At 40.7% G+C, this 14,864-nt stretch overlaps 1 protein-coding gene across 1 annotated transcript in view; it reads left to right on the top strand.

Annotated features, from left to right (window-relative positions):
• LOC139424240 (interleukin-2 receptor subunit beta) overlaps nt 1–14,361 on the top strand; it is a 37,242-nt gene extending 22,881 nt beyond the window's left edge. The window contains exons 3-12 of the mRNA XM_071175920.1: nt 3,639–3,750; nt 3,886–3,961; nt 4,273–4,372; nt 6,401–6,534; nt 6,656–6,848; nt 8,842–8,941; nt 9,205–9,289; nt 10,600–11,268; nt 11,404–11,610; nt 14,245–14,361. Coding sequence (XP_071032021.1) covers nt 3,639–3,750; nt 3,886–3,961; nt 4,273–4,372; nt 6,401–6,534; nt 6,656–6,848; nt 8,842–8,941; nt 9,205–9,289; nt 10,600–11,268; nt 11,404–11,610; nt 14,245–14,361 — 1,793 coding nt within the window. The remainder of the gene's footprint in view (nt 1–3,638; nt 3,751–3,885; nt 3,962–4,272; nt 4,373–6,400; nt 6,535–6,655; nt 6,849–8,841; nt 8,942–9,204; nt 9,290–10,599; nt 11,269–11,403; nt 11,611–14,244) is intronic.
• Nucleotides 14,362–14,864: the final 503 nt, after the last annotated feature.

Genomic DNA, 14,864 nt, shown 5'->3' on the forward strand with positions numbered 1-14,864 from the left:
TCATGTCTAGTGATATGTTTTATACAAATAACCTTCATGTCTAGTGATATGTTTTACATAAATAACCTTCATGTCTACTGATATGTTTTACATAAATAACCTTCATGTCTAGTGATATGTTTTACATAAATAACCTTCATGTCTACTGATATGTTTTACATAAATAACCTTCATGTCTACTGATGTTTTACACAAATAACCTTCATGTCTACTGATATGTTTTACATAAATAACCTTCATGTCACCTGATATGTTTTACATAAATAACCTTCATGTCACCTGATATGTTTTACATAAATAACCTTCATGTCACCTGATATGTTTTACATAAATAACCTTCATGTCACCTGATATGTTTTACATAAATAACCTTCATGTCTACTGATATGTTTTACACAAATAACCTTCATGTCTACTGATATGTTTTACACAAATAACCTTCATGTCTACTGATATGTTTTACGCAAATAACCTTCATGTCTACTGATATGTTTTACATAAATAACCTTCATGTCTAGTGATATGCAACAGTAAAACAGATGTTACTTCGTATTCACCAGATGTTAATTATATCTGACATGTATTTCACCTTATGTGACCTAATAAGTTTCTATTCTGTAAATGAGGATGTATGGATCCCTCTCCCACTTGCACACCTGTTCAGTTTCTGTGGCTTTCACTGTGTGTGTGTATGCGTGTGTGGCTACGCTTAAACTGATAACACTTGATCTACTTTCATGGAAAAAACACACCACGCAGACAGACATAGAAAGTTGCACTTTTTCTTCTCATGCTTCAGACTTTCTTCCATCCCAAATGTCACCCTATTCCCTACATTGTTCACTACTTTTGACCAGAGTTAAATGAGCCCTGGTCAAAAGTAGTGCCCTATATAAGAAATAGGGTACCATTTAGAACACTAAGCCACCTGTCACCTGTTGCTAAGGTCATGTCTCCTACTGTGTTCTAGAATGAGAAAAAGGACCAGGAAGAAGTCATAATGGTTCTATGGTGTCTCTATGTCATCCTGCTCCTCCCCCTACTAACCTGCTCCAGCCAACCACAGTCCTGTAAGTCATCAATACCCTTCACAATGCATTACAACACATGTAGAATGACTTTGAGGTTAAAGTGCAGACTGTCAGCTTTATTTTGAGTGTATTTACATCCATATCGGGTGAACCTTTTTAGAAATGACAGCACTTTTTGTGCATAGTCTACCCGTTTTAGGGGACCAAAAGTTCTTTAATGTGTGTTAAAGTAGTAAAAAGTTTAGTATTTGGTCCCATATTCATAGCATGCAATGATTACATCAAGCTTGTGACTCTACAAACGTGTGATTATTTTGTGCCTAATAGAAATGAATGGTAAATAATGTATGGTGTCATATCAGCTTGGATATCAGCTTGGATTTGGCGTCTCTCCTATCAAAACACGTTGAGAGTAAACATCATTAACAGAAACAACTGAATTGTTGTGTGTGTTGTTGTTGTCCTCCAGTGTCCCTTTCCTAAATTAGCCATTGATGGAGGTAGGGATTTGGACTTGTGGATTTACTTAATTCTCTGTATTGGCCAAAAGCAATTCCGATCCAACCATTAATTCATACGTTGTTGTGCCCCTGGCCTGAGAGGATGGAAGTTCAAGCAAGCATTTTAGCCAGGTAGCCTAGAACAAAAAAATAAGCTTGTACTGTAAATAAGCTTGTACTGTTTCAACGTGAAAGAGAGGAGGATGGCATTGGTGTTTTTTCTACAAGTAGAGTGAGTCAACATGTTTTTCTACTTGCACGAACGCACATGCATGCACACATAAATCAGAACCATGGTCAGCCACATATTTAGCTTATGTTGATTGGACACATTTTTGGGGGGGTTATATTTTAGATGTCACTTTATTAGACGAAGCAGAGGTGATTTGATGATGTTGAAGTGTAAATGGTGCTGGAATAGTGGAGGCAGCTCCTCTTTATGACTTGCAGTAACTCAAATCAAATCGAATTGTATTGGTCACATACAGATGGTTAGCAGATGTTATTGGGAGTGTAGCAAAATGCTTGTGCTTCTAGTTCTGACAGTGCAGCAAACAAGTAATATCTAACAATTCCACAACAGATACCTAATACACACAAATCTAAGTAAAGGAATGGAATAAGAATATATACATATAAATATATGGATGAGCAACGACAGAGCTGCATTGGCAAGATGCAATAGATAGTATAGAATACAGTATATGCTGTACATATGAGATGAGTAATGCAAGATATGAAACATTATTAAAGTGACTAGTATTCCAATTATTAAAGTGGCCAATGATTTCAAGTATGTATGTAGGCAGCAGCCTCTCTGTGCTAGTGATGGCTGTTTAACAGCCTGATGGCCTTGAGATAGAAGCTATTTTTCAGAAGGCCAGCATCCCGGAGTCGCCTCTTCACTGTTGACATTGAGACTGGTGGTTTGTTGGTACTATTTAATGAAGCTGCCAGTTGAGGACTTGTGAGGCATCTGTGTCTCAAACTAGACACTCTAATGTACTTGTCCTCTTGCTCAGTTGTGCACCGGGGCCTCCCACTCCTCTTTCTATTCTGGTTAGAGCCAGTTTGCACTGTTCTTTGAAGGGAGTAGTACACAGAGCGTTGTACGAGATCTTACGTTTCTTGGCAATTTCTCACATGGAATAGCCTTCATTTCTCAGAACAAGAATAGACTGATGAGTTTCAGAAGAAAGTTATTTGTTTCTGGCCATTTTGAGCCTATAATTGAAACCACAAATGCTGATGCTCCAGATACTCAACTAGTCTAAAGGAGGCCAGTTTTATTGCTTCTTTAATCAGAACAGCAGTTTTCAGCTGTGCTAACATAATGGCAAAAGGGGTTTCTAATGATCAATTAGCCTTCTATAATGATAAACTTGGATTAGCTAACACAACATGCCATTGGAACACAGGAGTGATGGTTGCTGATAATAGGCCTCTGTACGCCTATGTAGATATTCCATAAATAATCTGCCATTTCCAGCAACAATAGTCATTTACAACATCAACAATGTCTACACTGTGTTTGTGATCAATTTGATGTTATTTTAGTGGACAAAAAATGCTTTTCTTTCAAAAACAAGAACATTTCTAAGTGACCCCAAACTTTTGAGTGTGTATGATTAAACATGATATAGAGCCTTGTAAAACATGACATAGATCCTTAAAAACATGACATAGATCCTTAAAAACATGACATAGATCCTTAAAAATATGACATAGAGCCTTAAAAAACATGACAGTGTCTTGTAAAACATGATATAGAGCCTTATAAAACATGATATAGAGCCTTATATTAAAACTGTTGTTATTTTTTTATTTCTCTCTGCCTCTTTCTCTCTCTCTGCCTCTCTCTCTTTCTCTCTCTCTGCCTCTCTCTCTTTCTCTCTCTCTGCCTCTTTCTCTTTCTCTCTCTCTGCCTCTTTCTCTCTCTCTGCCTCTTTCTCTCTCTCTGCCTCTCTCTCTCTCTCTTTCTCTCTCTCTGCCTCTCTCTCTTTCTCTCTCTCTGCCTCTTTCTCTTTCTCTCTCTCTGCCTCTTTCTCTCTCTCTGCCTCTCTCTCTCTCTCCTCTCTCACTCTCTCTCTGTCTCTGTTTCTCAAAGATCTACAGTGTGTCAATGACTTCATCAGTAACATCACGTGTGTGTTGAATAACACATGCATACCCCCAGACATGCCGTGCACTCTGCATGGTGAATACCCCGGGTTTAAAAGGTAAAGAAGACTAAGGATGCAGCCTCACTCGAACCCTATTCTCATAGAGTCCTGGTCTAAAGTAGTGCACTATATAGGGAATAGGGTGCCATTTGGGATGCTAACTGAAACAATGGTTCACTGTTGTAACTACAGGCAATGTGAGATGAAGTCCTTGGCCGGTTTCAACACAACCTTGAGAGGCGGCAGTCTGGTCTTTGAGGGCAATCCAGTGAGTTTTATAAAACTGCATCAAGTTAAAACCAATGCTTGGTTATATATGTGCATTATTATACATCAAAACTATGATTTAAAAACTATTTTAAAAGTAATAACATGAATGTAACACATTCATCTGAATGAATAAATTAACCAGGAATTTGTCATTTAAAAAAAATATAATAATAACATTTTTTCCTAATAATAATAATAAGAATACTAATACTAATACTAATAATAATAATAATAAAACAATGACAGCATATATATAGACCAATAGGCAAACAACCCTGGATAACTGAACTTCTGTAAATGATCTTTCAGTTCTTTTGGGAAGAGGATAAAATATCCATTGTTGTACGGTGTGGACAAGCAGAAGATTATGTGATACAGATTGAATACCTGTATCAACCATTTAACCACAGTAAGTGTACAGTAATTTGAGTGATATTATGTACGATGTGTCAGATATTACTAATCTACTACATTAATTGTACACCAACTACAATGATACAATACCATAACTTTATGAGGTTTTGTGAAGTCAGCATACAAAATACACAAAATCAATACACTATGATACAACAAAATGCAATACAATCATGCTGGAAAGCTTATTAATATACAGAGCATTCAGGAGGTCTTCAGACCACTTCACTTTTTACACATTTTGTTATGTTACAGCCTTATTCTAAAATGTATAAAATAATTTCCCCCTCATAATCTGCACACACTACCCCATAATGACATCACACTACCCCATAATGACATCACAATAGCCCATAATGACATCACAATACCCCATAATGACATCACAATACCCCATAATGACATCACAATACCCCATAATGACAAAGCAAAAACAGGTTTTTATACATTTTTGCAAATGTATAAAAATATTAAAAAATGGACATAAGTATTCAGACCCTTTAACTCAGTACTTTGTTGAGACACATTTGGTAGCGATTGCAGCCTCGGGTCTTCTTGGGTATGTCGCTACAAACTTGGCACAGATGTATTTGGGGAATTTCTCCCATTCTTCTCTGCATATCCTCTCAAGTTCTGTCAGAGTGGGCGGGGAGAGTTGCTGCACAGCTATTTTCACGTCTCTCCAGAGAACTTGCCTACCTGGTTAAATAAAGGTGAAATAAATGTTCGATCGGGTTCAAGTCCGGGCCACTCAAGGACATTCAGAGACCTGTCCCGAAGCCACTCCTGCGTTGTCTTGGCTGTGTGCTTCAGGTCATGCTTGAAGGTGAACCTTAGCCCCAGTCAGAGGTACTGAGCGCTCTGGAGCAGGTTTTCATCAAGGATCTCTCTGTTCTTTTCTCCTTACACCCTTCCCTCAAAGCTGACTAGTCTCCCAGTCCCTGCCGCTGAAAAACACCCCCACAACATGATGCTGCCACTACTATGCTTCACCGTCGGGATGGTGCCAGGTTTCCTCCATTCTGGCCAAGGAGTTTAATCTTGGTTTCATCAGACCAGAGAATCTTGTTTCTCATGGTGTGAGTCTTTTATGTGCCTTTTGGTAAACACCAAGCGGGCTGTCGTGCCTTTTTTTGAGGAGTGGCTTCCGCCTGGTTACTCTACCATAAAGGCCTGATTTGTATAGATGATTGCATAGATGATTGTCCTTCTGGAAGGTTTTCCCATTTCCATAGAGAAACTCTGGAGCTCTGTCATCGGGTTGACCATCGGGTTCTTGGTCACCTCCCCCGATAGCTGAGTTTGGCTGGGCGGCCAGATCTAGGAAGAGTCTTGGTGGTTCCAAACTTCTTCCATTTAAAAAAGATGGAGGTAACTGTGTTCTTGGCGACCTTCAATGCTGCATACATTTTTTGGTAACCTTTCCCGGATCTGTGCCTCGACACAATCCTGTCTCGGAGCTCTACGGACAATTCCTTCGACCTAATGGCTTGGTTTTTGCTCTGACATGCACGGTCAACTGTGGGACCTTATAAAGACAGGTGTGTTCTTTTCCAAATCATGTCCAATCAATTTAATTTAGCACCGGTGGACTCCAATGAAGTTGGAGAACCATCTCAAGGATGATCAATGGAAACAGGATGCACCTGAGCTCAATTTCGATTCTCATAGGAAAGGGTCTGAATACTTATGTAAATAAGGTATTTCTGTTTTTTACTTTTAATAAATTTGCAAACATTTCAAAAAAACAGTTTTCGCTTTGTCATTATGGGGTGTTGTGTGTAGATTGATGGGGAATTATTTTTTTTAATCAATTTTAGAATAAGGCTGTAACGTAACAAATTGTGGAAAAAGGGAAGGGGTCTGAATACTTTCTGAACGCATTGTATACAACTTAATACTAATTCATACCTGATGCTAACATTTCTAATTCAACTTAGTACTAGTAGTTCTGTTACAGTGATATTAGTAATATATTAGTACTACTATGAGTACATTAACTGTGTTGTTTTGTGTTTGGCAGTTAAAATGCATCCCCCTGGCAAGCCGACCATCATCAATGCCTCAATCGCCTGGACACCAGGAGCTCCCATTTCAGAAATGATATTCAACTATGACTTCCAACTACAGTGGAAACAGGAACTACATCACTGGGAGGTGAGAGAGAGAGAGAGAGAGAGAGAGGGAGGAAGAGAGACAGAGGACAGATAATAACAACTGTGTCTCTCTCTTTGTACACTATCTAAAAGTAGACCTACTGTATGTTGTGCTACTGCAGGATGCTGTGGAGGTGAACATATCAAACAAACAGATGTATTTTGACCTGGACCCTGAGATGCTGGAGAGAGGAAGGAGGTACCAGGTCAGAGTCCGGGTTCGAGCCGACCCAGACGATTACCCAGACTGTCAGTGGAGCGACTGGAGCCCCAGTGCATCATGGGTCTCCACTCTGGGCCAGATGAAGCCAACAGGTAAATACAGCATCAGTGATGTCATTGGTTATTAGTACACATTTTAATGTGGGCCTATACAGTGGGGCAAAAAAGTATTTAGTCAGCGACCAATTGTGCAAGTTCTCCCACTTAGAAAGATGAGAGAGGCCTGTAATTTTCATCATAGGTACACTTCAACTATGACAGACAAAATGAGGGGGAAAAAATCCAGAAAATCACATTGTAGGATTTTTAATTAATTTGTTTGCAAATTATGGTGGAAAATAAGTATTTGGTCACCTACAAACAAGCAAGATTTCTGGCTCTCACAGACCTGTAACTTCTTCTTTAAGAGGCTTCTCTGTCCTCCACTCGTTACCTGTATTAATGTTTGAACTTGTTATCAGTATAAAAGACACCTGTCCACAACCTCAAACAGTCACACTCCAAACTCCACTATGGCCAAGACCAAAGAGCTGTCAAAGGACACCAGAAAAAAATGGTAGACCTGCACCAGGCTGGGAAGACTGAATCTGCAATAGGTAAGCAGCTTGGTTTGAAGAAATCATCTGTGGGAGCAATTATTAGGAAATGGAAGACATACAAGATCACTGATAATCTCCCTCGATCTGGGGCTCCACGCAAGATCTCACCCCGTGGGGTCAAAATGATCACAAGAACGGTGAGCAAAAATCCCAGAACCACACGGGGGGACCTAGTGAATGACCTGCAGAGAGCTGGGACCAAAGTAACAAAGCCTACCATCAGTAACACACTACGCCACCAGGGACTCAAATCCTGCAGTGCCAGACGTGTCCCCCTGCTTAAGCCAGTACATGTCCAGGCCCGTCTGAAGTTTGCTAGAGAGCATTTGGATGATCCAGAAGAAGATTGGGAGAATGTCATATGGTCAGATGAAACCAGAATATAACTTTTTGGTAAAAACTCAACTTGTCGTGTTTGGAGGACAAAGAATGCTGAGTTTCATCCAAAGAACACCATACCTACTGTGAAGCATGGGGGTGGAAACATCATGCTTTGGGGCTGTTTTTCTGCAAAGGGACCAGGACGACTGATCCGTGTAAAGGAAAGAATAAATGCCATGTATCGTGAGATTTTGAGTGAAAACCTCCTTCCATCAGCAAGGGCATTGAAGGGGAAACATGGCTGGGTCTTTCAGCATGACAATGATCCCAAACACACCGCCCGGGCAACGAAGGAGTGGCTTCGTAGGAAGCATTTCAAGGTCCTGGAGTGGCCTAGCCAGTCTCCAGATCGCAACCCCATAGAAAATCTTTGGAGGGAGTTGAAAGTCCGTGTTGCCCAGCAACAGCCCCAAAACATCACTGCTCTAGAGGAGATCTGCATGGAGGAATGGGCCAAAATACCAGCAACTGTGTGTGAAAACCTTGATAAGACTTACAGAAAACGCTTGACCTCTGTCATTGCCAACAAAGGGTATATAACAAAGTATTGAGATAAACTTTTGTTATTGACCAAATACTTATTTTCCACCATAATTTGCAAATAAATTCATTAAAAATCCTACAATGTGATTTTCTGGATTTTTTTTCTCATTTTGTCTGTCATAGTTGAAGTGTACCTATGATGAAAATTACAGGCCTCTCTCATCTTTTTAAGTGGGAGAACTTGCACAGTTGGTGGCTGACTAAATACTTTTTTGCCCCACTGTATATACTTGGGCTGTGTCCCAAATGGCCCTATAGTTCCCTACATAGTCCAGAGCACTATGGGCCAAAAACGCTGCACTAAACAGGGAATAAGTTGCCATTTGGAAGGCAGGCATAGTAGTGTGTTTCCATATGAATCTTGAAAAATAGCTCCTTCTTTCTTCCCTATTTCTTTCTTTCGTTCTTAGACAGGCAGACACATGCTCAAAACAAACTTACAAAACAGAAATGTAAATGAAGGCTTTTCTATGCCAATCTTTTAGTAAGACAGTGGTGTTGTTATGTACGTTCTAAATATGTTCAAAGTATGTTCTATGTTGTTCCTCTGGTCCTGTTCTCAGGTAGTCCTGATGTTCTAGACCAGGACTTTGTGGTGGTCACCGTGGTGGGAGCTGTTGTTGTACTGGTCCTGCTGGTCTCCATGTTGCTCTGCAAAGGAAAGTGAGTACTCTCTGTCTGTGTGTGTGTGTGTGTGTGTGTGTGTGTGTGTGTGTGTGTGTGTGTGTGTGTGTGTGTGTGTGTGTGTGTGTGTGTGTGTGTGGGAGGGTGTGTGTGTGTGTGTGTGTGTGTGGAAGGGTTGGGGTCCATTGTAAATGTGATTTATTTTAACACCAACGGACTGCAAAGTAAACATCATGTTTTAGATGTAATGTTTTGTAGTTGGTTAAGTGCAACTTCCTTTAATTTCCCTTCATTGCTGACAGGGTCAAGAAGATTCTGAATCCTCCTATACCAGATCCCTCCAGGTACTTTGAGGGCCTCAACCTCCAGCACGATGGAAACTTCAAGGTCAGTTCTACTTTTGACTGAAGTTACGTGCCAAAAGGGACCCTATTCCCTGTATTGTGCACTACCTTGTTATGGCGGGAGTTAGGCTATAATGGCTGTAGTTAGGTTATAATGGCTGTAGTTAGTTTATAATGGCTGTAGTTAGGTTATAATGACTGTAGTTACGTTATAATGGCTGTAGTTAGGTTATAATGGCGGTAGTTAGGTTATAATGGCTGTAGTTAGTTTATAATGGCTGTAGTTAGGTTATAATGACTGTAGTTAGGTTATAATGGTGGTAGTTAGGTTATAATGGCTGTAGTTAGGTTATAATGGTGGTAGTTACGTTATAATGGCTGTAGTTAGGTTAAAATGGCGGTAGTTAGGTTATAATGGCTGTAGTTAGGTTATAATGGCTGTAGTTAGGTTATAATGGTGGTAGTTAGATTATAATGGCGGTAGTTAGGTTATAATAGTTGTAGTTAGGTTATAATGGCGGTAGTTAGGTTATAATGGCTGTAGTTAGGTTATAATGGTTGTAGTTAGGTTATAATGGTGGTAGTTAGATTATAATGGCGGTAGTTAGGTTATAATAGTTGTAGTTAGGTTATAATGGCGGTAGTTAGGTTATAATGGCGGTAGTTAGGTTATAATGGCGGTAGTTAGGTTATAATGGCGGTAGTTAGGTTATAATGGCTGTAGTTAGGTTATAATGCCGGTAGTTAGGTTATAATGGCGGTAGTTAGATTATAATGGCTGTAGTTAGGTTACAATGGCTGTAGTTAGGTTATAATGGCTGTAGTTAGGTTATAATGACTGTAGTTAGATTATAATGGCTGTAGTTAGGTTATAATGGCGGTAGTTAGGTTATAATGGCGGTAGTTAGATTATAATGGCTGTAGTTAGGTTACAATGGCTGTAGTTAGGTTATAATGGCTGTAGTTAGGTTATAATGACTGTAGTTAGATTATAATGGCTGTAGTTAGGTTATAATGGCTGTAGTTAGGTTATAATGGCTGTAGTTAGGTTATAATGGCTGGAGCCTAATGAATGGAATGGTATCAAACAGATAAAACACATAGTTTCCATATATTTATTACCAGACATTATTATGAGCTGTCCTCACCATTGTCTAATAATTAGCATCATGTATGATTGAAGCCACCTGTCGGAAGACAGTGCAGTCCTCACCTTACAAGCCTCCTCTGCAATAGAAAAATAAAAATAATAATCCTTTCATTTACCTCTCCTCTATATGTCTCTCTTTCTCTCTGTGTGTGTGTGTGTGTGTGTGTGTGTGTGTGTGTGTGTGTGTGTGTCCGTGCCTACAGGCTTGGCTGGGTCCTTTGTTTGCCCTTGAATCCATCAACTCTGCCTCGCACCGTGAAGACATCTCCCAGGTAGAGATCACCGACAGCCTGGACAACGTCACCCCCTTGAGGACGACACCACCACAAGAGAAGAGATGGGACAACAGTGGCCACTCCTTCTGCTCTGGCTTCTCCAACTCCAGCTACTTCTTATCTCAATGCTCCCAGCCTGGATCCACCTCCATCAAGCTGGAACCCTGCTCTGTACACTCCCCTTACGGACCAGTAGGTGGCACTACTGAAATGATAGATGAGTGGAAGGAGGAGAACAGAGGAGATATGATGGATAGTAGTAGAGGTGTAGGGGGGAAGGACGAAGATATCGGGGGTGGAGGGAAAGATGGAGAGATGTTGGGTGGAGGGAAGGATGGAGAGATGGGGGGTGGAGGGAAGGAGGGAGAGATAGGGGGTGGAGGGAAGGATAGAGAGATGTTGGGTAGAGGGAAGGATGGAGAGATGGGGGGTGGAGGTGTACTTGAAGGCATCAGTGCAGGTGAAGATGTCCTCCAGGTTTCTTCTTACGGGCGTGTTGAGAAGCTCCAGGCCGAGCGTCGGGCCCTCATAAGCCCAGATTCAGGCATCGGCAGTGGGGCAGAGGATCAGGAAAGTCAGGAGAGCGTGGAGGATGCGGTCGGGCCTATTGCATCCACCCCCCATTTTGTCTCTCAGGACTTCCATCTTGTTCCGCTTCTTCCTCTTATCAATAACAATAACTTTACATTCTGCTCCACCCCCTTACCCATTTCCCTGTCCGCTTTCCCCCAGCTTCCCTTCACCCTACCTGGGTTGGATAGTGTAGGGGGAAAGGGTACGGAGATGGGGGTTGGAGGAGGTTCTCTCACAATGTCTTCCTCCTATGAACGTGTGGATAATCTGCAGCTCCAGGCCCAACTCTTGGCCCCTCAGAGCCCAGATTCAGGCATTGGCAGTAGGGGAGAGGATCAGGAAAGCCAGGAGAGCGTGGAGGATGAGGTCAGGCTAACTGTGACCCCCTGTAACCATATCCCTCTTATTACCACTAACAATATATTTCCATTCTGTTCCACTCCCTTACCTATTTCACTGACCAGTTTACACTTCCCCTTCTCTGGGTTGGGATTGGCTCCATCCCTGGGTATGAGAACCAGTCATCCAGGCAGGCTGATTGAGGAGATGTCTCTCCTGTCTTCTTCAATGGCAATAGAGCCCTCTAGTGGCGGCTACATGCCAGTGAAAGAAGCTCAGAGCTGAGCTATGAAAACATTTCACCAAGGTCTAGGTTTGGAAAAGTCTTGTAATTTTCCCAAAATTCCCTGGTTATCCAGAAATCCTGGTTGGAGGAAGCCAATATGGTAATCTCCCAACCAGGATTGAGAAAGTTACTAGAATAGGGGGGTCAAAAGTTTTAGAACACCTACTCATTCAAGGGTTTTTCTTTATTTTCACTATTTTCTACATTGTAGAATAATAGTGAAGACATCAAAACTATGAAATAACACATATGGAATCATGTAGTAACCAAAAAAGTGTTAAACTAATCAAAATATATTTTATAATTGAGATTCTTCAAGTAGCCCCCCTTTGCCTTGATGACAGCTTTGCACACTCTTGGCATTCTCTCAACCAACTTCACCTGGAAAGCTTTTCCAACAGTCTTGAAGGAGTTCTCACATATGCTGAGCACTTGTTGGCTGCTTTTCTTTCCCTCTGCGGTCCGACTCATCCCAAAGCATCTCAAGTTGGTTGAGGTTGGGGGATTGCGGAAGCCAGGTCATCTGATGCAGCACTCCATCACTCTCCTTCTTGGTCAAAAAGTCCTTACACACCCTGGAGGTGTGTTGGGTAATTTTCCTGTTGAGAAACAAATGATAGTCCCACTAAACCCAAACCAGATGGGATGGCGTATCACTGCAGAATGCTGTGGTAAACATGCTGGTTAAGTGTACCTTGAATTCTAAATAAATCACAGACAGTGTCACCAGCAAAGCACCCCCACACCATAACACCTCCTCCTCCATGCTTTACAGTGGGAAATACACATGCAGAGATCATCCGTTCACCCACACCGCGTCTCACAAAGACACGGTGGTTGGAACCAAAAATCTCCAATTTGGACAAATTTCCACCATTGCTTGTGTTTCTTGGCCCAAGCAAGTATCTTCTTATTATTGGTGTCTCTAATGAACTTATCCTCTGCAGCAGAGGAAACTCTGGGTCTTCCTTTCCTGTGGTGGTCCTCATGAGAGACAGTTTCATCATAGAGCTTGATGGTTTTTGCAACTGCAACTGCAACTGTTTTAATGGGTATTTTTTTATTATGTTACTTAGATTGACGCACCGGTACCTCAATCAACTCTAGGGAGTTAAAGGGGCAATCTGGGATTTGGTATATCCATTTGTTGCTGTTTGAATCACAGATTGCCATATTATTGTGGTGTGTGAGGTATGGGTATGTTTTACATAGATCCATACATTCATAGATATGTATATAGATATGCATGTATAGCTGTGGTTCGATAGGATGGTAACAGGTGAGTGAATAGAGACAGACAGTTAGTGTTCATTGCTTTGTGTTACACAGAGTCATAAATAGTGTTTTGTCTTGTAGACTACTTTGTTAGTTTTCAAACTTCTTACAGCTGAAATCCCGTTAACGGGATAGATATGACAACAGCCAGTGAAAGTGCAGGGCGCCAACTTCAAACAACAGAAATCTCATAATTAAAATTCCTCAAACATACAAGTATTTTACACCATTTTAAAGATAAACTTGTTGTTAATCCCACCACAGTGTCCGATTTCAAAAAAGCTTTACGACAAAAGCATACCATGTGATTATGTTAGGTCAGCACCTAGTCACAGAAAAACAGCCATTTTTTCCAGCCAAAGAGAGGAGTCACAAAAATCAGAAATAGAGATAAAATGAATCACTAACCTTTGATGATCTTCATCAGATGACACTTATAGGACTTCATGTTACACAATACATTTATGTTTTGTTCAATAACGTTCATATTTATATCCAAAAATCTCAGTTTACATTGGCGCATTATGTTCAGTAATGTTTTGCTTCCAAAACATCCGGTGATTTTGCAGAGAGCCACATCAATTTACAGAAATACTCATAATAAACATTGATAAAAGAAACAAGTGTTATGAATGGTATTATAGATATACGTCTCCTTAATGCAACCGCTGTGTCAGATTTAAAAAAACCTTTACGGAAAAAGCACACCATGCAATAATCTGAGTACAGCGCTCAGGCACCAAAACAAGCCATACAGATACCCGCTATGTTGTGGAGTCAACAGAAGTCAGAAATAGCATTATAAATATTCACTTACCTTTGATGATCTTCATCAGAATGCACTCCCAGGAATCCCAGTTCCACAATAAATGTTTGTTTTGTTCGATAAAGTCCGTCATTTATGTCCAAATACCTCCTTTTTGTTGGCGCGTTTAGTTCACAAATCAAAATTCATGAGGCGCACTAGGTCCAGACAAAAATTCAAAAAGTTCCGTTACAGTTTGTAGAAACATGTCAAACGATGTATAGAATCAATCTTTAGGATGTTTTTAACATAAATCTTCAATAATGTTCCAACCGGACAATTCCTTTGTCTTTAGAAATGCATTGGAACGCAGGTCGCTCTCACGGCCACACGCGTGACCAGCTCATGGCCTTCTGCCAAACACCTGATTGAAACAGCTCTCATTCGCTCCCCCTTCACAGTAGAAGCCTGAAACAAGGTTCTAAAGACTGTTGGCATCTAGTGGAAGCATTAGGAAGTGCAATCGGACCAAATTTACACTGTATCTTGGATAGGCAAAGAGTTGAAAAACTACAAACCTCAGATTTCCCACTTCCTGGTTGGATTTTTTCTCAGGTTTTTGCCTGCCATATGAGTTCTGTTATACTCACAGACATCATTCAAACAGTTTTAGAAACGTCAGTGTGTTTTCTACCCAAATCTACCAATAATATGCATATCTTAGCTTCTGGGCCTGAGTAGCAGGCAGTTTACTCTTGGCACCTTATTCATCCAAGCTACTCAATACTGCCCCCCAGCCATAAGAAGTTAAAAAGACAAAGAAGAAATAGCCGTTGAGTTTACCACTCATATCATATAGTTGCCGTTATAAATGCTGATTGGCTGAAAGACGTGCTATATCAGACCGTATACATCTCATGTCATATGGTTTCTGTTGATCTGCTCAGGGATACGTTTTCATACCACTTCTGAACA

Source organism: Oncorhynchus clarkii, chromosome 13 (assembly GCF_045791955.1).
Source record: "Oncorhynchus clarkii lewisi isolate Uvic-CL-2024 chromosome 13, UVic_Ocla_1.0, whole genome shotgun sequence".
In the NCBI taxonomy this organism is placed as follows: domain Eukaryota; kingdom Metazoa; phylum Chordata; class Actinopteri; order Salmoniformes; family Salmonidae; genus Oncorhynchus; species Oncorhynchus clarkii.